Genomic DNA, 22,905 nt, shown 5'->3' on the forward strand with positions numbered 1-22,905 from the left:
ACTGAAATCTAAGGTGGATGCTTTGGCGGAAGGTATTGAGTGTAAAGAGTTGCTGGATTTAGTTCATGTGTCTGAACAGGTGGGTAAGCATTCTTTGCAATGTGGTTTTGATGCTGTACAGGCCTCCTCGAGGGTGGCTGCCACTAGTTCTGTTCTTCGCAGGCATGCCTGGTTGAGGGATCAGAATTTAGCTGAGCATGTTAAGTCAAGGATTTTGGATGCTCCTTTACAGTCTGATGTGTTGTTTGGTTCGCCTGTGGAAGCAGTTTTAAAGAAAATGGAGGACAAAGCTAAGTCTATGCAAACTGTTAAAGATTTTTGCAGGTGCAGCCACCAAGTTTAGTAGAAATTGGCCTACTAAGGGATGGACATATCCTGCTTATGATTCCCAGTCTAGGGGTAGGTCTAGACGTGGTAGGGGCAGAGCTCAAGGTTCTTTTAGGCCTAGAACAGGGAGTTCACCTGCTCAGACTTCTGGTGAGGGCAGGGGTCAGTCCTTTCGTAAACAGACCCAATGACCTGCCTTTTCAGCTGCCAGTAGATTCTCGCCTGGCAGCTCCTTTGGGAGGAAGACTGTCTCTTTTCAAAGAAAATTGGGATTTAATTACTCAAGACAGATGGGTGTTGGATATCATTCACCACGGTTACAGGTTTTATTTCCATACATTGCCCCTTTCAAAGGCATGCCCGACGTTCCTCCTCCACAAAGGAAAGAGGCTCACAAGCAAATTTCTCTGTTACTCCAAATAGGGGCCATTCAGCCAGTCCCTGTATCAGAAAGGGGCCTAGGATTTTATTCTCGCCTGTTCCTAGTACCAAAGAAGGGGAACACGTGGAGACCAATTTTGGATTTATCTATCCTCAACACTTATCTGGACATTCCCAAGTTCAAGATGTTGACGTTACAACAGCTTTTACCTCTGCTGGGCAAAGATCACTGGATGGTAACTTTAGATCTCAAGGAAGCTTACCTTCATGTGCCTATAAGACTAAGTTGCAGGAAGTATCTGCGTTTCGAGCTGGAAATTCTCATTATCAGTTCTCTGCATTGCCCTTTGGCTTATCTACTGCCCAGAGTATTCACAAAGGTTCTGGCTCCAGTGATAGCTTACTTCAGGCTAAAAGGAATTCAAATCTATCCTTACTTGGACGACTGCCTGATTCTGGCTCAAGAAAAGGAAGACCTTCTACAGCATCTGGAATATGTTATAGCAGTGCTAAGATGCCTAGGGTATTCTGTGAACGAAATAAAGTCCAGTCTAGTACCCTCTCAAGACATGTGCTTTCTGGGTGTGAGACTGAATACAGCAGCCCAGATGGCCTTTTTAACCCCGGACAAACAAAAGTCTATCCCTTTACTTTCATCAACTATCTCATCAGTCCGTGCTGACTGCAAGGACAGTCCTTCAATCATTAGGGTTCATGGCATCTTGTATTCTGGTGCTTCCCAATGCCAAACTGCATATGAGGAAGCTGCAATGGTATCTCAAAAATGTATGGACACAGCACTGCCAGGATTTGGACACTGTCATTCAAATAATACCTTGCCTGCAAAAAGAATTTTTGTGGTGGGCTCAGGAATGTCACCTAAACAAGGGACTCTCTGTGACCCGCCAGAGGCGAGTCAGATTTTAACGACAGATGCCTCGGACATTGCTTGGGGAGCTCATCTAAATGGAAAGTGGATACAAGACAAGTGGCCTGCCAGACTACAGCATCTACATATCAACATGAAGGAGATGTTAGCAGTCCAGTTTGCATTAATGGCTTTCAAGGAGTTCCTTCTTCCAGGGCAGGTGTTGATTCTAACAGACAACACAACTGTCATGTGGTACATCAACAAGCAAGGGGAACACATTCTTATCCTCTATGCAGGCAAGCAATGATTTTATGGGAGACTGCGCCAGCTTGCAACTAACTCTTCAGGCAAGGTTTCTGCCGGAGCACAGAACTCCTTAGCAGATGTGTTAAGCAGACAAATCATGGATCCCCACGAGTGGAAACTGGATCTTCATGTATTTCAGAAATTGACAGTGTCATGGGGAACTCCAGACATAGATCTGTTCGCTTCTCCACTAAACCACCAGCTGCCAAAGTTTTGCACAAAGGGGTTTCATCACACAGCTTGGAAAGTGGATGCTCTTTCTTTCAGTTGGAAAAATCTTCATGTGTATGCCTTTCCACCTCTGCCTCTTCTTCCAAAGGTGCTCTTAAAGGTCAGACAAGACAAGCCAAGGATGATTTTAATAGCTCCAGATTGGCCTCGCAACACTGGTACCCACTACTAAGGAGTCTGGTAAGGAAGCCTCCATGGCCTTTACCTTTGATTCCACATCTGTTATCTCAGAAGGACGGTCATCTGCTCAATGTCAAGCTTCACTCTCTTCATCTAACAGCCTGGCATATTCTGTGTTGAAACACAGCAGGTCTCAACTTCCTCAGCAAGTTTTAAATGTGATTATGGAAGCTAGAAGACCTAGTACAAGGAAAGTGTACGCAGAAAAATGGAAGAGGGTTTTATTTTGGAGTACAGCAAAGAATTTGGAGATTTCTGAGCCTAATTTGAGTGTGGCTCTTCAATATCTTACTGAGTTATTGGACAAAGGTTTGTCCTTCTCTTCCATTAAGATTCATGCTGCAGCAATTTCAGCTCACTATGATTGTGACCCACCATTGTTTTCGCATCCTTTGTTCAAGCAGTTTCTTAGAGGGGCAAAGAATATAAGACCCCCACGTAGAGCTCCTACTCCTGCTTGGGATCTCAATTTTGTGTTGGAAAACTTACTCTACAACCTTTTGAGCCTGCGGCTACTGCTGAATTGAAATACTTGTCATGGAAGACTGCTTTTCTGTTGGCTATTACTTCTGCAAGAAGGGTGTCTGAGTTGCAGGCCCTTATGGCAGTAGAGCCCTTTTGATTTTCCATAAGGATAGGGTATCATTACGCACTAATCCTTCCTTTATGCCTAAGGTGGTTTCTAGTGTGGCTTTAAACCAAACTATTCATTTGCCTACTTTTTATGCAGACCCCAAAATAAAGGGGAAAAGATTTTGCACACTTTAGATGTACACAGGCAATTGCGTTATTATTTAAGCAGGACTAAGGATTTTAGGCAGTCTCAGCAGTTGTTTGTTTCTTTTGCTTTGAGTTCAGGGCAAGCCTGTGTCAAAACAAACTATTTCTAGGTGGATTGGGTTTTGCATTGCTTTTGTTATTCCCATCATGGCAAGGAGATTCCAGCTGGGATTAGGCCTCATTCCACTAGGGCTACTGCCACTTCAACAACATTTCTAAGGGGGGTGGCAACTAAGGATATTTTGGAGGCAGCTACTTGGAGTTCAGTGCATACTTTCTCTAAGCATTATCACCTTCCTCTCTACTCTAAGTCTAGGGCTGGTTTTGCCACAGCTATTTTGCAAGGCATGTTGTCAGCTCCTGCTTCTTTATGATTTGCCAGCCTCCCTTACCTCTGCTTTGGGATTCTACCCAATAGTTAGGACTGCAGCAATGTGGAATGAAGAACATAGTACAGTTTTGTACCTACCATAAATGTAGATGTTCGAGGATCCACATTGCTGCAGTCCAATTTACCTCCCTCCTTCCCTCTGTGTTTAGGGGTGGTTGTGTAGGTGAGGTTATATGCTGATATTTTTGTATATATTTTTGTATATATTGTACATATTTTTGGTGCAGGTATATTGGGCCTTGTCTTTTTAGGGTCTTCTGACATCTGGGGCAAGAAAAGACTGAGGATATGACGTCGGTCATGCGCATTAGTACCCTGACGTACTGACGTCAGTCTAATGCGCCCTGACCGACGTCAGCCATATACTCTGGTATTCGGGCCGACTGGACAGCGGACTACCCAATAGTTAGGACTGCAGCAATGTGGATCCTCGAACATCTACATTTATGGTAGGTACAAAACTGTACTTTCTATGCCCCCTCCTGATAAGAGGCCCAGGATGGAGCCAGAGTTGGAAAGTTTGGTGCAGGCCTCAGATGATTCAGAGTCTTCTACTGAGGACATTCAAGATTTCCCTCCTTTTTCTGATTCTGATGCAGAGGATTCCACTCCTTCTGCTTCTCCTCCTGAGGATTTTTCATTTTCAGAAACTCTGCATTCCATGAGGGAGCATTTTAAGTGGGAGGGACAGGATTTCTCTGATTCCCGGAAGAGGCTTAGGGAGTTCTTGTTTTTACCACAGCATAGACCCTTAGCTATACCTCCGGTTTTGGATATTGTTTCAGATGTTTTCTCGGAAGCTTCCCTTAATCCAGATTCTGTGCCTCCTGCCCCAGTTAAACCGGACAGGTATTACAGGGTGCCTGAGGCTCATAAATATCTGTGTAAGAGTCCTAGGGCGGACCCAGAAACTATTAGTCAGGGGCCTAAGGGTGTTAGAGCCTCTGTTGTTAAGAATCCGGTTCCTCTGGATAAGGAAGCTAGAGCTTTGGATAGATGGGGTAAGAAGGTGTATACCTCTTCTACTTTAGCAATGAGAGCTTTGAACTGCCAGTTTCATATGTTGAAGTATCAGAATTTCCTCCTTTCTCAGCTAAAATCTAAAGTGGATGCTTTGGCAGAGGGCATAGAGTGTAAAGAATTGCAGGATTTAGTGCATGTTTCTGAACAGGTGGGTAAGCACTCTTTGCAATGTGGTTTTGATGCTTTACAGGCTTCTTCCAGGGTGGCTGCCACTGGTTCAGTTATTCGTAGGCACGCCTGGCTTAAGGATCAGAATTTGTCTGAGCATGTTAAGTCTAGAATTCTGGATGCCCCTTTACAGTCTGAAGTTTTGTTTGGTCCTCCTGTGGAGTCAGTCTTAAAGAAAATGGAAGACAAGGCTAAGTCTATGCAGACTGTTAAAGATTTTTTGCAGGTACAACCTCCAAAGTTTAGTAGAAATTGGCCTACTAAGGGGTGGACGTACCCTTCTTCTGATTCAGTCTAGGGGTAGATGTAGGCGTGGTAGGGGCAGAGCTCAGAGTACTTTCAGGCCGAGACAATGGAGTTCGCCTGCTCAATCTGCTGGTGAGGGCAGGGGCCAGTCCTTTCGTAAACAGGCCCAATGACCTGCATTTTCAGCTGCCAGATTCTTCTTGCCTGGCAGCTCCTTTGGGAGGAAAGTTGGCTCTTTTCAAGCAAAATTGGCATTTAGTCACCCAGGACAAATGGGTATTGGACATTATAAACCGAGGTTACAAGTTCTATTTCCATACCATGCCTACTTTCAAAGGCATGCCAGACGTCCCTCCTCGGCAAAGGATAGAGGCTCGCCGACAAATTTCTCTACTTCTTCAAATAGGAGCTATATAGCCAGTTCCTCTGTCAGAAGTGGGCCTAGGATTTTATTCTCGCCTGTTTCTAGTTCCAAAGAAAGGGAACACGTGGAGACCAATTTTGGATTTATCTATCCTTAACACTTACCTGGACATTCCAAAGTTCAAGATGCTGACTTTACAACAACTTTTACCTCTGTTGGGAAAAGATCACTGGATGGTTACTCTGGATCTCAGAGGCTTACCTTCATGTTCCTATCAGGCCCAGTTGCAGGAGGTTCCTGCGTTTTCGGGCTGGAAATTTACATTATCAGTTCTCTGCATTGCCCTTTGGCTTATCTACTGCGCCCAGAGTGTTTACAAAGGTTCTGGCTCCAGTGATAGCATTTTTCAGACTAAGAGGAATACAGATTTATCCTTATTTGGACGATTGCCTGATTATTGCACAAGAAAAGGACGAACTTCTTCATCTACAGTATGTGATGGCAGTGTTAAGATGCCTAGGGTATTCTGTGAACGAAACAAAGTCCAGTCTAGTACCCTCTCAGGACATGTGCTTTCTGGGTGTGAGACTGAATACAGCTTCCCAGATGGCCTTGTTGACCCCGGACAAACAAAGAAGCCTTTCTCTTTATTTCCATCAAATGTCTCTACGGTCCAGGCTGACTGCAAGGACAGTCCTTCAAGCCTTGGGGTTCATGGCATCTTGTATTCTGGTGCTTCCCAATGCCAAATTGCATATGAGGAAGCTTCAATGGTATCTCAAAAATGTATGGACACAGCACTGCCAAGATCTAGACACTGTCATTCAGATAATACCTTGCATTCGGAAGGAGTTTTTGTGGTGGGCTCAGGAATGTCACCTAAACAAGGGACTCTCTGTGACCCGGCCAGAGGCGAGTCAGATTCTAACGACAGATGCCTCGGACAAGGCTTGGGGAGCACACCTCAATGGAAAATGGGTGCAAAACACGTGGCCTGTCAAACTCCAACATTTGCATATCAACTTGAAGGAAATGTTAGCAGTCCAGTTTGCATTGATGGCTTTCAAAGATTTACTTCACCCAGGGCAGGTGTTGATTCTAACAGACAACGCTACTGTCATGTGGTACATCAACAAGCAGGGGGGAACCCATTCTTACCCTCTTTGCAGGCAAGTGATGATTCTGTGGGAAACTGCTCTCAATCTACACCTCAATCTTCAGGCAAGGTTTCTTCCAGGAGCACAGAACTCCTTAGCAGATGTATTGAGCAGACAAATAGTGGATCCTCACGAGTGGAAATTGGATCCTCATGTATTTCAACAGTTGACAGTGTTATGGGGAACTCCAGACATAGATCTGTTCGCTTCTCCACTAAATTACCAGTTGCCAAAGTTTTGCACAAAAATGTTTCATCACACAGCTTGGAAGGTGGACGCTCTATCATTCAGTTGGAGCAATCTGCATGTATATGCCTTTCCACCTCTGCCTCTTCTTCCCAAGGTACTCTTGAAGGCCAGACAAGACAAGCCAACCATGATTTTGATAGCACCGGATTGGCCTCGACAACACTGGTACCCACTACTGAGGAGTTTAGTACGAGAACCTCCATGGCCTCTGCCTTTGATTCCGCACCTTTTGTGACAAGAGGACAGTCACTTCCTCAATGTCAAGATTCAGTCTCTACATCTAACAGCCTGGCATATTCTGTTTTAGACTCTGAGGGTCTCAGCTTCCACAACAAGTTTTGAATGTTATTTTGGAGGCCAGGTGGCCTAGTACCAGGAGAGTTTACGCTGATAAATGGAGGAGATTTTTATTTGGAGCAAAGGAAAGGACTTTGATGTCTCCAAACCTGATTTAAGTGTTGCTCTTCAATATCTTACTGAGTTATTGGACAAGGGTTTGTCTTTCTCCTCAATAAAGGTCCATGCTGCAGCCATTTCTGCTCACTATGATTGTGACCCTCCTTTATTCTCTCATCCTTGGTTTAAGCAATTTCTTAGAGGGGCAAAGAATATAAGACCCCACGAGAGCTCCTACTCCTGCTTGGGATCTCAATTTTGTGTTGGAAAACTTACTCTACAACCTTTTGAGCCTGCAGCTACTGCAGAGTTAAAGTATTTGTCATGGAAAACTGCTTTTTTGTTGGCCATTACCTCTGCAAGAAGGGTTTCTGGATTACAGGCCCTCATGGCAGTGGAGCCTTTCCTGATTTTTCATAAGGATAGGGTATCTTTGCACTAATCCTTCCTTTATGCCTAAGGTGGTTTCTAGTGTGGCCTTAAATCAAACTATTCATTTGCCTACTTTTTATGCAAACCCCAAAATAAAGGGGAGAAAATTTTGCATACTTTGGATATTCACAGGCAGTTGCTATTATTTGAGCAGAACCAAGGAGTTCAGACAGTCTCAGCAATTGTTTGTTTCTTTTGCTTTGGGTTCACAGGGTAAACCTGTTTCAAAACAAACTATTTCTAAATGGATTGGGTTTTGTATTTCTTTCTGTTATTCCCATCATGGTAAGGAGATTCCTGCTGGAATCAGGCCTCATTCCACTAGGGCTACTGCTACTTCTGCGGCCTTTCTAAGGGGGGTAGCTACAAAAGACATTTTGGAGGCAGCTACTTGGAGTTCAGTGCATACCTTTTCTAAACATTACCACCTTCCTCTGTACTCTAAGTCTAGGGCTGGATTTGCCACTGCAATTTTACAGGGCATTTTAGCGGCCCCTAATGCTTTATGATTTTTACCATCCTCCCTTTCCCGTTGCTTTGGGATTCTACCCATAAGTAAGGACTGCAGCAATGTGAGATGAAGAACATAGTACAGTTTTGTACCTACCATAAATGTAGATGTTCAAGATCCACATTGCTGCAGTCCAATTTACCCTCCCTCCTTCCCCACTGTAGTTAGACTTGGTGCTATGCTTTAGGTGATGGTTGTTGTTGGGCATGTTTTTGGGAGGTATTCTGTTTTGGCTGTGGCCTTTCTGGTTTGGCCTTCTGACATCTGGGGCAAGAAAAGACTGAGGATATGACGTCGGTCATGCGCCTTTATACCCTGACGCTCTGATGTCAGATCTAGGCGCCCATGACCGACGTCAGCCTAATACTTTGGTATTTGGGCCGACCGAGGACAGCGGACTACCCATAAGTAAGGACTGCAGCAATGTGGATCTTCGAACATCTACATTTATGGTAGGTACAAAACTGTACTTTTTGTAACTACCATAAATGTAGATGTTCGAAGCTCTACATTGCTGCAGTCCAATTTACCCTCCCTCCTTCCCCTCTGTAGTTAGAGGCGGTGGTGTGGTTTGGGTTGTAAATATTGTGGATATTGTATATATTGTACATATGGTTAGTGCAAGGGTGGTTGGTTGTTTTTTGCTGTCTTTTGGTTTTGGCCTTTCTTTTTCGGGCCTTCTGACATCTGTGGCAAGAAAAGACTGAGGATATGACATCGGTCATGCGCATTTGTACCCTGACGTCCTGATGTCAGTCTTAAGCGCCTTGACCGACATCAACCTAATACTTTGATATTCGGGCTGACCGAGGACAGCGGACTACCCAAGTGTAAGGACTGCAGCAATGTAGAGCTTCGAACATCTACATTTATGGTAGGTACAAAACTGTACTTTTTCTAGGGGGGGGGGGGGTGTATGTATGTGTGTGTATGTGAGTATGTATATATGTGTGTGTATATGTAGATATGTGTGTATATATATATATATATATATATATATATATATATATATATATATATATATATATAATATGAATAAATTTTCCCCGCCTTTCTGAACTAGTATAGTCCAGATTTCAGGTTATTGCTGAATCCAGGGCTGTGTTACAAGTTTGTTTGCCCATACCTAGCTTGGATAGAAGGAAGATTCTCTGTTCACCTGTGAGAGAGAGGAGCTGTGAGCTGCCTATCTGTCCTTGGAGAAGTGGTTTCAGCCCAGAAGTCAGTAGTTTGTCGGCCATTTTGGGCAAATTTCTATCTCTTTCACTTCCCTGCTATAAAAACCACATTTGTGTGGTTTTGTGCACTGGGCAGCACCGTTTAGCTAGAGTGAAACTATTCTCTGCTCCACAAAGTGTACTCTTCAAATTTTCCCTTGGAACTAGACAAACTTTCAACTTTAGCACTCAAACCATTCATTTCACAGTCAAGCACTTGTTTAAAAGTCATAGCAAGCACTAATTAACCCTAGCACTAGACCCTCTATACTTCTCCAGAAGGACAAGGTTCTCAATTTGTTCCCACCAGCCAATCAGAAAAACAGCTTACTCTACCTTTTCAGGCATGTCCAAAGGGCAGTTTCTGGTGTATTCTCCAGTCCATCTGGTGAATCTGGGCATTTTGAGGCAATGTTACAACTGCTTCATGTACACAGATAACCCTCTCCTCCTACCACCAAACACTAATATATGCGAGAGATGCAATTATAGAGCTAAACTGGAGGCAAAGCTCTCTCGACCCAAGAGTGGAACTGACCATCAAGAGGAGAAGGGTAATACTGGCAACACAACACCAGTCTCACATAGACCTAATAAATCAACACCGGCAAATAACACATGAATACATGAAAACATACTCGGAGGCTCTAAATAAAAATCTGCAAAAGCAACTGAGACCACCCAAGCAACCTCCACACCCCATCACCAACCATGAAGCACATACTTCACATAATCAGTGTGCCACACAATCACAGCCCTTAAGGCAAAATAACATACCCAACACACTAGTAATAGGTGATTCTATAGTCAGGCACACTGATGTCCCACTAAGGCTGGATAAGAAGGTTACAGTTAGCTGCCTGTCAGGTGCCAGGATGCGCCACATAACACAAGCACTCAGGTCACTCCAGAACAAGTACAAATACAACTCTGTCATTGTCCATGTTGGTGTGAATGACCTGAGACATACTTCCCTGGACTATGTAAAGTGAGACATGGAAGAACTCTCTGATCATGTAGCCCAGGCCGGTCTGACCCTGAGTAACATCCTGCCCTCACTAAGAATTATGCCACAGTATAAAATAAAAATGATTAATTTCAACAATTGGCTAAGTTTCTGGTGTCATTCAAAGGGGATCTAGTATCTGTCGGCCTGGGATGACATGCTCGATAAGCCACGTTGCTTCGCAAGAGATGGCTTGCACCTGTCACCAAGACTTTTGCCACCCCATAGTGCCTTTTTTAGGCAAGGCTCAAAAGACAAACCCACCATAAATAGCACAAGTAGCCAAAAACTAAGAGTAATGCCACTCAACACCAGAAGTCTAAACCTCAAAATGCACGCACTCAAGGCACTCCTCAGTATGGAGGACATCGGCAATAACAGAAACCTGGTTTAAGGCTTCTGAGAGCACCACAGCAGTACTAGGCTATAACTCATACCATACCTTTTGGCCAAAGAACCAGGACCGAAACAGAAAAGGCGGGGGTGTATCAATATTCATCAAGGATACCCACACCTCCAGTTTAGTGGCACAGCACAATGCATCAGAGGTCATCCATGTGTGTAACTAACAACGTGCAAAACTGCAGTCCAAATTGTAGCTTGCTACAGATCACTCACCATGGCCCAGGACCTCCATTCCACATTTCTGGAGACACTGGGGAATATGAAGGTCCTACCCCAAACCCCACTAATACTGGGTGATTTCAATTATCCAAACATAAACTGGGAGAACTACTCAAGTACTAACTCCCTCGCCCAACGCTTCCTAGAATTTATAAACTCGAACACCCTGGATCATCTGGTCATCACCCCCAGCAGAGGGAACAACATATTGGACCTGGTCATCACCAGCATGGGCAACCGGTGTTCCACACGGGAGGTCAACCCCTCGCTGGTTAGATCAGACCATAGAGTAATCACTCTGGATATCCACAGTCTGCCCCCACCCCCAATCAAGGAAACCACCATGAAAAACTTTTCAAAAGTAAACTTCACATTACTTAAGACCAAGGTGGAAAGGTTCACAGCACCCGTGGTTGAGGACAGTGCTGTCCAAGCTGCTGAAACCTTTACAAAGGCACTCTATGAGCATCTGCAGGAATGCATGGATCGTGCTATCCCAAGTAAAACCAAGACTCACTCCTCCGAGAAAAGGAAACCAGTCTGCTGGACCCCCTGCCATAAACAAGCTATACAACAGAAAGAGGAAACTAGTACAGAAGAGTAAAATCCCAAGAAGGAAAGACATCCCTGATCAGTATCCGCAAGAAACTACGATCCCTCATTAAACATCCAAGGCTAGTTTCGAAAGAAAAATTGCCAATGCTTCCAAAGATAACCACAAAGTGTTCTTTAGCTATGTCAAGAACCTAAGTGGAAACTTGCAGATCTGCTCTGAGTTGGTGCAGAATGGCACAAAATACACTGACCCGACTGATATTGCCAACATTCTGGCAGACAGGTTTAGTGCAAACTTCACCCCCTAAAGGGCCCATAACCATACCAGAAGAATGTAGGGCCCCGTCAATCACCAACGCACAGGTTAAAACAGCCCTATCCAAAGCCAAAAACACAGCTTCAGTGGGACCGAACAGTGTCCCAAGCTGCGTCTTACAAGAGCTCTAAAATGAACTAACCCCTCACCTAAACACACTGTTCAAACTCAGCCTCTCTACAGGCTACGTACCCACATGAGTGGTGCACAGCAACAGTTATTCTGCTCCACAAAGGTGGAGCCGCAACGGAACCCCAGGAACCATCGCCCTATAAGCCTGACTAGCTTGGTCTGCAAGGCTATGGAACTTGTCAACGGAGACATTGGGAACCTCCAAACATTGGACCCTACCCAGTTTGGCTTGCAGGGCAGATCATGCCTCCTAAACCTGGTGGACTACTTTGAGACTGTTACCAAGGCATTAGACTAGGGAAAGGAGGTCCACACAGCCTACCTAGACCTCGCAAAGGCTTTCGACATCATTCCCCATTCTCGTATTAGACCAGCTCACCAGCTGGAAAATCCCTACGTCACGAGATGGGTTGCCAACTGCCTCATGGATAGAACCCACATGGTGAGAGTTGCAGGCTCTACGTCCTACTCTAAACGGGTTGAAAGTGGCACCCCCCAGGGCTCAGTCCTAAGACCCCTCCTTTTCGGTGTATACTTCTCAGAGGTACAGGTAAGCATAGGACGACTATGGCTGACCAAGTTTGCAGACTATTGCAAACTAGGGGCCATAATCGATTCTCCGGCTGATAGACACCCTCCACATGGGTCTCACTGAGATGGATACCTAGTGTCAAAATCATGGCCTCAAGCTAAATGCCAAAAAGTGCGTCATCATCCTCTTTGAAAAAAACAAAGTACCTGCGAATTACCACATAGGTGGTAGTCCCCTAAATACAGAAAATGTAATAAGGGATTTGGGGACCCAAGTAGATTGTAATCTCTCCTTTGATAATCATATTGCCAAGGTGGTTAGAAAATCCTGTGTGGCCCACCTAATCGCAAAAGGTTTCGCATCTCTAACAAAAGAGATTGTGTGCCTCTACTCATCACTCATTAGACCCATCATAACTACAACGCCCCATTTGCGATGTACCTTACAAGACACCTGCAACAGCTGGAAAGAACACAAAAGTACCTCACCAAGAGGATTACTGGCCTCAGATGCCATATGCAGCCCAACTGAAGAAACTCCAGCTGTACTCTGTTGCATACCGCTTACTCAGAGGTGATCTCTGCCTGACATACAAGGCCATGTCCAACCCAGAATTGATGGACATGCTCCACCTAAAAAAAAAAAAAAAAAAACAAATCCGAGAGAGCCACACTCTCTAGAGATATAAACCTCACCACAACGATAAGTTGGACATACTGGAGGGATAGATTCCTATCCCAGAGACTCCCCATGCTTTGGAACAGGATTCCAATATACCTCGGGCAGAGCCCCTCACTTTCTCTCCAAGAGAAATTTTGACAGGTGGATGGGAAACAGAAAATTTACCCCGGAGATCACTGCATGTCTCTGCTGGACAGTGTCACAGGGAACTATTGGCTCTGCTGGGCAAGAGGCACAGGGACCTAATCTAAGGAGGTGGCGAAAGCCAACAGATTCTGGCTAGACTTATAAATGCCCTTGGGCAGATGGCATAGTTCTTGACTATTAACCTGTGAACCTAAGTCTGTATCTGGACTTTACTAGTTACAGGAAAGGTAGGAAACAAGCTTAGAACTTTTTTTTTGTTACAGAAAAGCAGCTAAAACAGCAGTAAATACAATTCAAATTGTAGTGCAGGCCAGCACACTAGAGTGTGTAGCAACGCTATGGCAAATACAGTTCCAATAATTGCAGTTAAATTAACAAATGACTAAAAAACAAGTGCAGAAGGCAGTAAAATATAAGGCTTATAACAAGCAGTAATAAGTGCAGAGTAAGAGTGACTGAAGAGATAACAGCACACAGAAGAGTAAGTTTACAGTAAGAGCAGCTGAATAAAATACATATATATATATATATTTTTTTTTTGAGGGAGGGAACAGAGCAGTATTGAGGCTACAGTGGTTTTCCTTCCCACATGCTCTTTGTACACAGTAGAAGTGCCTGAAATCAGAATATAATCTCACCGCACTCAGTTGAGTGCGCAAATGAGATGGGCCCAAAAGGAGTATCCAAATACAAATCTACAAGAGGGGCGGGCACTTTCAAAGCCACCAACATTAACACCAAAACAAGAACAGGGAGGTGGGTGGGGAATTAACTGTAGAGAGAGCCGCAACTTCAGTTGAGTTAATATTCAATGAAAAACACAAGTTAAATACAGTACTATATGCAAAAGATCAAGTAAGTGTATTTAAATTCAGTAATACATCCAGCTGATTTCAGGTAGATGTTAGCCGGACAAAGCTCTGATATTTAGCAGAGAACTCAAAATGTACCACTTGTATAAGGCAAGACAAAGTCAGTGGTGAGCTGAAACCACCCCCACCCCCCCACTGCTATCATTGGCTACACAGAATTTCTACAAAGTACTCTAGAGAGACAACCACAACTTCAGTTGAGTTAATATTCAGGAAAAACACAAATTAAATACAGCACTATATGGAAAAGAGCAGATAAGTGTACTTAAATTCACTTACACGTCCAGCTGATTTCAGGTAGATGTCAGCCGGCCAAAGCTGTGATATTAAGCCAGGACTGATATTAATTCCAGGACAATTGATGGTAAAGACGGACAAATACCACTGTTATGTGGTACATAAACAAGCAGGGGGGTACACATTCTTACCCCCTTCCGCAGACTAGCCATGGCATTGTGCAACATAGCCCTGAGATGCCAAGTGCATCTACAAACTCAATTCCTGCCAGGAAAACTAAACACACTGGCAGACAAACTAAGCAGAAACCTCATAGACCCACAAGAGTGGAAACTGGAACCAAGGATTTTCAACATGTTAAGCAAATGGGGGAGGCCAGATGTAGAGCTCTTTGCCTTCCCCAGAATTATCAATTGGACAAATTTTGCACAAGGACTCCCCACAAGCAAGCTTGGAAAGTGGATGCTCTGTCCTTCAGCTGGAAAAACCTATCGGTTTATGCCTTTCCTCCTAAGCCTCTGCTCTCCAAAGTACTACTAAAGATCAAACACGACAAACTAAGGACAATTTTGATTGCACCAGACTGGCCACACCAACACTGGTTCCCCCTTGCGCAGTGTCACTGTTGGCCCCATGGCACCTGCCTCAGACTCCTACCCTTTTGTCTCAGCAGGAGAACCGTATTCTGCACCCTCTGGTTCACACACTGAACCCAGCAGCCTGGCTAATTACCTAATCTCTCCTTTACCATCCCTCAGTAAACCAGTGATGGATATTTTAGAGCCAAGGAGACCTAGTACTAGAAAATCTTATGCTGAAAAATGGAAAAGATTCTGTGTCTGGAACCAATCTCAAGGGATGATCACGGCAGTGCCCACTTTACCTCACATTTTATAATACTTAACTGAGATGCTTCACAGGGGCCTGTCTTTCTCCTCCATCAAAATTCATGCCACCGCTATTTCAGCTCATAACACAGAACCTCTCCTCTTCTCAAATCCACTGCTCAAGCAGTTTCTCAGAGGGGGCAAAAATTTACGACCACCCAGGAGAGCTCCAACTCCAGCCTGGGACCTTAACTTTTTATTGGAGAAACTCACTCTTCTTCCTTTCGAGCCAGCTGCTACTGCAGACTTAAAATTCCTTTCTTGGAAAACAGCTTTCCTTTTAGCAATTACTTCAGCAAGAAGGATATCTGAATTACAGGCCATTATGGCAGTGAAACCTTTCATCAACTTTCATGCTGACAGGGTGTTCCTCGGGACCAATCCCTCCTCCATGCCCAAGGTGGTATCCAGTGTGGCCCTTAATCAGTCCATTCATTTGCCAGCCTTCTTTCCTAATCTACAGTACAAAGGGGAACAGATACTGCACTCCTTAGATGTGCTCAGACAACTTGGAGTGTACTTGGACAGGACTAAACCTCAAAGGAAATCTGAACTGCTGGTGGCATTTGCTGCGGAGGGGAAGGCTATTTCAAAGCAAAGCATTTCCAAATGGATAGGCTATTGCATTCATTTCTGCTACAAGCACCATGGAAAACCTAACCCACAGGGGATCAGATCCCACTCAACCAGGGCTGCATCTACCTCTACAGCCTTTCTCAGAGGTGTCCCTACCAGGGACATCCTAGAAGCTGTTACCTGGAGTTCTGTACATACTTTCACCAAGCGTTACCATCTGACAATTTTCTCTAAAGCTAGAGCTGGCATGGCCACTGCAGTCTTGCAGGGCCTTATAGCTGGTCCTAATGCTATCTAAATTCCTCCTCCCATCTTTAGCTTTGGGAATCTACCCAAATGTGATGACTGCAACAGTGAAACACGACCGTAGTTCAGTTGTGTACACTTACCATAAATGTAGATGTTAGCGTTTTCACTGTTGCAGTCTTGGTTACCCTGTCTCCTTACTACTTTTGGATATACCTCTACTTTCCTTTACTATGCTCAAAAGCTTTTTGCTGTATTTGCTTTTTTGTTGGAGGTGTATCCTTTTTATTTATAGATTTAATTGCTTCCCATTAGGGGGGCACCTGACATCTGAGTCAAGAAAAACTGATGTAATGGTGTCGGCTGCATGTTTTATACCCCTGACTACCTGATGTCATGGAAGAAGTGACAGCAACCGACGCAGGACCCAAGACTTTGTTAATCCGGCCGAATGAGGGCTATTACAAGCAGATAACCCAAAAGTGATGACTGCAACAGTGAATACGCTCGAACGTCTACATTTATGTTAAGTGTAAACAACTGTACTTTTCAAGCCATGCCCTTTGGTCTCACTACAGACCTCAGAGTGTTCAAATACATGACATTGGTCACAGCTCACTTGAGGTGCTTGGGATTGTGTGGTCCATACCTAGACTGGTCCCTAACCGCTACCTCCAAGCATCTACTAGTTCAAGAAAGGCACAAAACCGTTCTCCTTTGTGCCAAGATAGGCATTACAAAAAGTTTAAAAAAATCTGCCTTGTTGCCTTCACAGCATCTTATATTCTTAGGCACTGAATTAGATTCAAGTGAAATGTTGGCCAGACTTGCCACCGAAAGGATTCAGTCCCTACATGATCAAATAAAGAGCTTATTATCCAAAAGGAAGACTCTGGCAAAGACTGCCTTGCAGGTTCTGGGCACCATGGCAGCTGCAATAATTTTAGTACCTCTTGCCTGTTTACACACAAGTTCTTCAATGGCTACTTTTTTCCCCAGTGATCCATGCAAGATCTACCGCTGTCACACAAGATAATTATCAGAGTCCTGCAGAAAGGACCAAGGGTGATGGTGTAAAATGTTAACTACGGGTCACCCGTCTGTTTTTCTACAGCCAACACCCACACTGACGCCTCTCAGATCAGGTGAGGGGGGGGGGGTATTATCTGGGAACGACTGTCCAAGGCATCTGGCAGAAACATGAGACCCACTTGCATTTCAGTGTCCTAGAGATGAGAACGGTGCTGTACGTGTTGCAACTTTCCAGGACTGTCTTCTGGTAGGAATTATTGCATTTCAGACAGACATGTCAGTAGTGTGGTACATAAACAAGGAGGAACCATATCCTACCCCCTTAAGTCGGTTGGCTTAACAGGTATGGCAATTGGCTCTCTAAGCGTTTTCTGACAGCAATGCATATCCCGGGGAAATCCAGCTTGATAGTGGACAAACTCAGCAGACCTATTCTGATGTCTGACGAATGGTCCCTAAAACAAGAGGTTGAGGAAGATATTTCCCACACATGGGGCCAGCCCTGCTGCGACATTTTCACCATGTCCATGAACGCCAAGTGCAGTAGCTTCTTTGCAAGGATTCCCCCTCTGCGGAAGTCACCGAGGGATGCGCTTGTATATAATTGGCCCCAGGGACTTCTTTACACCTTCCCTCCCTTTCCCTTGATAACAAAGGTCCTTCAGAAAGCCAACACGTTGAGAAGCACCTAAATTCACATTGCACCATACTCGCCTCAACAGGTTTGGTTCCCCTTTCTCTGGCCCCATCTCCAGGAGGAACTATGGATTTTGGACCCAGTTCCAGAGTTTCTGACCCTTTCGTCGGGGAAGTTCCTTCCATCGATGCAGACCCTAAAGTTGAGAGCGTGGCTGTTCCAGTTCCACAGCCATGCTCCATGACATCTCTCCGGCAGTTAGACATATATTAAACTTTACTCTAGCAAATGGGAAAAGATTTTTACACTGGGCCTGCAAAAAAAAAAAATATATAGATCCCTTTATGGCCTGCTTTACTGCAGTGCTAGAATTTCTCTCTAAAATTTTTAATGATTGTGTGGCAGCAGGTACTGTTCCAGCTAAACACCATTTCTAACTTTTACATTGGGGAAATGGGGCTGAAAGTAATTTCCCACAAACTCTGCAAGGCCTTTCTAAAAGGGACTTTCTTGCTGAGACCTCCAGTCAGAGGACATCCAGCTCCATGGGATTTAAATTTTGTTCTGTCCTCCTTAATTTTGTCCCCTTTTGAACCTGCATCATCATGTGACATAATTTTTATCGTGGAAAACACTTCTTGGTGGCCGTTAACCTCCTCTAGATGAGTATCTGAACTCCAAGCTCTTTCTGTATGTTCTCCTTGCATACTAATCTTTTCTTCCGAAAGTGTGCTCGGAGACCAATCTATCGAATTTACCAGTATTCTTCCCGAACTATGGCAATAGGGCAGAATATAGATTACACCAGTTGGGATGTACATAGGCAAGTTGCACTTCAATATGCATAGAACTAAAGATTTCATAACGGACCAATTTGTGCCCTTTTCAGGAAAAAAGAAAGGATTGCCTGTTTCTAAAGTAACACTCAGAATGGCTCACAAATTCTATTTCGTTCGCATACAGCTCTCAAAAAGTGGATATGGCCTCCAGGAACAGGACTTCCTTTGAGTCCAGTGTTCTGAAGAGTTTATTCCCTTGAGCCACCCATGAAAGAAGGTGCTAAGGACGCTGTCCCAAACAGCATCGAATGAAGGTGTGAGATAGGACAATATAACATTAAAAAGTTATTTCCTCACCTTAACGTTCCTTGTTTTCCCTCTCTTCTTCATTCTTGCATCCCAACCCCCTTCCCCCTCCCTCCTCTCCTGGAGGATTGGGTATATTGTTTTATCTATAATTGGATTATGGAGTGTCTGTTTTCCTCTCTGCGTCTTGCATACACAGAAGTTGTTTTTTTGATAGTTACGCTCTCCCTTGCAAACAAGATCTGGGTAATCTTCCCTGAATGTCATGGGATTAGGCATAGCCCCTAGCCAATGGAAGCTTTCAAGCTTTTGCATTAGGCAGAGTCTGAACCGATGCTCAGTTCCGAACCCAACCAGCATAGAATGATGGCGAGATGGACAACAAACGTGGAACATTGTGGTGAGTACACATAACTTCTTATCTTTACAGATTTGCCATATAGCTGAATTGCGTAAGAGGGTGTTACCTGAAGCTGCATATTGTATCACAGCTCAGTTCAGAGTTCCCTTTCTGCAGTTTTCCAAGGTTGGTTTGAAATTACTTTTGATGACCTATCCAAGTTGTCAACAAATCTTAACTTTCTACAGTGCTTCACTTTGGTTGTTATTGTAGTAGAGCTGTTAGTTTCTGCCAATCCTCTTTTCAGCTTGCATGCATCTACAGCCTTAGGAAAATGTTCCTGAAGTGATATTTTTTTGTAGCCTTATGTCTAGATTGCAAGATGCATTAAAATTATGTCAAGACCTGAAGACTGATAACAGGCAGAAAGATCGGAAGATTGACCAGTTAACTCAGGAATCTGGAGACCTGTCGTGGAAGGTAATCACTTTTAATGCATGGTCTATTTTGTAGTACTACCTGGACTAAAAGTATTCATTAGTGTTTAAGTTCTGAGATTAGTTGTGCTTTGAATTTCAGCATCAGTTCACAGATGATTTAGCTTTACGTTGCTTTCCTGATTTTTGAGGTGTTTAATAACTTGAAAGGCCCTCTGCAGTATGTCACCTTGATGATTTCACTCTGCAAAGTTTAGATTTTTCATATTGCTGCACTTGGTGGCATGTGTGGCAACTGTCAGCAGCTTGCTTTGCTTGTAAAAGCATCACAATCTTCCAAGTGTTTCTGCGTTTGCCAGAACACCAGCCAAGATATGCACTGATGCTATTTTTTATTTTGTTCTTGCGTAGATAGGGAACATGGTGTGAAACATTAGCATGGTCTCCTTTATTCTTATAAACTACTATGCATTTTGGGCAACCACTCTTGCCCGTCAGTGTGGTAGTGCTAGTAAGAAAGCACAACCAGTCCTCCACCTTGACAGCCACTGACTCCCCCTCCTGTGACACTGTGCCTAATTGGGGTACTCTCCTTAACCATTGGTACTTACGGATTTGCTTGTTGCAGCAGTTTACATCCCCTTCTTGCTTACGGACCTTTTTGGAGAATAATATTACAAGCATTTTAAAACCCGCTAGCATGGAAAACTCCTCATCCTTGGAGATAAAATTTTACTTTCCAGCAGATAATCTCAAATGTTATTTTCCCTTTAACCTCACCCAGATGGTAACCTGTCTTACCAGACCTAACCCAAACAAGGGAAATCGCTCCCTCTCTGACTTTTTAACTAGATTCTTCATATCTGAGAAGCTTCCTGTTTACCTAACACTGTGCTCACCAACCTGTCCAAGGAAATGCTATCATTCAGAGCTTTCTTACAACATCCCACCCATCATACCATAATTAAAACTAGACCCTATAACAAATGATAAAAGCAATAAAATCCTCTCAGACATAGGCAGAATAGATTGGTCTGCTCTGTTTGTCAAGTAAATTAACTTCTGCTTTGCACATATTTATTACTGTCATCAAGACCATACTGAACAAGAATGTCTATTATGACAGGGTTTTGGAGACTGTTTCCTGGTTTGACACAGACTTTCACAGGAGGCCATGCCTGGAGGCAGTGGTAGTCCTCAGTTTGTAGAGTACTGCTACAGTTTCCAAAATGTCCATTACTCTTACAGGTTACTAATTCCAAAATCCACTTTTTTTTTGCGCTCAAACGGCAAGCCAAATTATGCAGCCTGAACCCTTTGTGAAGGTTATAAAGAAAATGTCTTATTTTGCCACAGGTATGTGCAACATCAGCCTTAATTTATCCACGTTCAGTGACTTTAAAAACTTAATTTCTTCAGTTAACTCCGCTGCCCCCTCAACACATAAACTCTCCTTTCTTCATGACCTCCCTTTCCTTTGTGCTGGACTTCCTCATACTTTGGAGAAATCTCATCAAAATTTCTCAAATCTGTGAACTCATCACTAACTAAAATCCAAATGCTAGCAGCATAGCACTTGCATTTCCTTCAAATGTGTGCCAAGCTGTTTCTAAACCATTTTTCCACATACTCAGTAGCTTAATCACCAGCGGTAATGTACCAGATCTGTTTGAGCATTCTGGATTTATACCCATTTCCAAATCTTCCTCTTTTCCTATACACATATTTAACATACATCTAAGTTCTTCTGATCTTCGTATTTCACTGTTTTAGTCATTACATTTGGGTAATCTGCTGGCAGGTTGCCCTCAGCCTGAATAACAAAGTCGTGGGTCCTGCATCGGTTGCTGTCTCCTCTTCCATGACGTCAGGTTGTCAGAGGTATAAGAGGTATAAGACATGCAGCCGCCGCCATTTTATTCAGTCTTTCTTGCCGCATGGTGCCCAAAGCAGAAGCAGTTCGTAAGTGCTGGTCGGCCTACTCCTGAAATCTTCGTACTCTAATTTCAGAACCAAAGTCTTCAACTAAAGCTAAGTACCCCAGATATCAAGCAAAGTTCTTACAGGTCGAAGCAATGGGGTGCCTCCACCTCCAAATCTGGAGGAAAAAAAGGGCAACCCTACAGTAAGCAGTCTCAATGACTTTCCTCTACCATCTCCAAGCACTTATCTTTTGGCAGCCCCCTTGGAGGGGTAAAGCTAGCACTTCATGCTCAAGATTTGCGGTTAATTATCCAGGACAAGTGGGTATTAAACATAGTATCCCAGGGGTACATATTTAATTTCCGTACTTTGCCAATTCCAAATGAATGGCCAGACCTGCCACAAAAACCAGTGGGCGGAGGCCCAAAAACGAGTTATGTCCCACACGGATATGGGGGCTATTCAGCCGGAACCAGAAAAGGAAAGGACAAGGTTTTTATTCATGACATTTCCTGGTACCCAGACAAGACAATTCATGGCATCCAATACTGGAAAACCCATGAAGCAAATAATCCAACAAAAAAGTCACAGGATACCTTCTCCTTGAAAAGAACCAGACACCAGGCAGAGTAAGGTTATAAACACTTTCGTTCTAATTATTCACACTCGATACAAACGGAACTACTTCAGATACAAAACCTTACACACTTCCCCCCTTTTTTATATACAATTCAATTGCTTAATCACAATCAACTGAAATGAATTAATTAGTTAAATGTGCTCTCAAGTTAAAAACACATTAATATGTTCTTTAAAATATATTGCTATGTATAATACATCAATAATTCTCCTCTAAAACACATATATAATCATTTCATCTGTTAAATAAATAAAAAATATATATATATATATATATATATATATATATATATATATATATATATATATAAACTTAATTGCTTCTATGTTCAACCACTTAAACCATTTTCATGTAATCTCATCTGCCTTTAAATGAAACAAGCTCCTTGGAGAAATCCTGTCCTTAATACCAGGATAAACTGTAGCACTACTACAGTTACTACTACTACTACTTGCCACTACTGATTTTTTGAATTTTACTAGTAAAATTGAGAAAGAAGCAGTTAATTATCTGGACATCCACCTATATAAAAATAGAAGGGATGGATGTTATGAATCATGTGTATATAGGAAGCCCACCCATTCGAATAGTTATCTGCACTTTGAGAGTGACCACCCTTTTGGCAAAAAAGAAATTTGGTAAAGGGCCAAATGATTAGAATATCAAGACTAACGCCAGATGACAACAGGTTTAAAGATCAAATGGCAGAGTTAGACTGTGCTGGCAAATAAGGGGTTACCCAACTAGTGTCCTAGATGGACAGGAGAGTT

At 43.5% G+C, this 22,905-nt stretch overlaps 1 protein-coding gene across 1 annotated transcript in view; it reads left to right on the top strand.

Annotated features, from left to right (window-relative positions):
- NUMA1 (nuclear mitotic apparatus protein 1) overlaps positions 1 to 22,905 on the top strand; it is a 3,180,433-nt gene that overhangs the window by 1,110,284 nt on the left and 2,047,244 nt on the right. The window contains exon 10 of the mRNA XM_044072777.1: positions 19,498 to 19,615. Coding sequence (XP_043928712.1) covers positions 19,498 to 19,615 — 118 coding nt within the window. The remainder of the gene's footprint in view (positions 1 to 19,497; positions 19,616 to 22,905) is intronic.

Source organism: Protopterus annectens, chromosome 5.part1 (assembly GCF_019279795.1).
Source record: "Protopterus annectens isolate FY-2018-M chromosome 5.part1, PAN1.0, whole genome shotgun sequence".
NCBI classification, from domain to species: Eukaryota; Metazoa; Chordata; order Ceratodontiformes; family Protopteridae; genus Protopterus; species Protopterus annectens.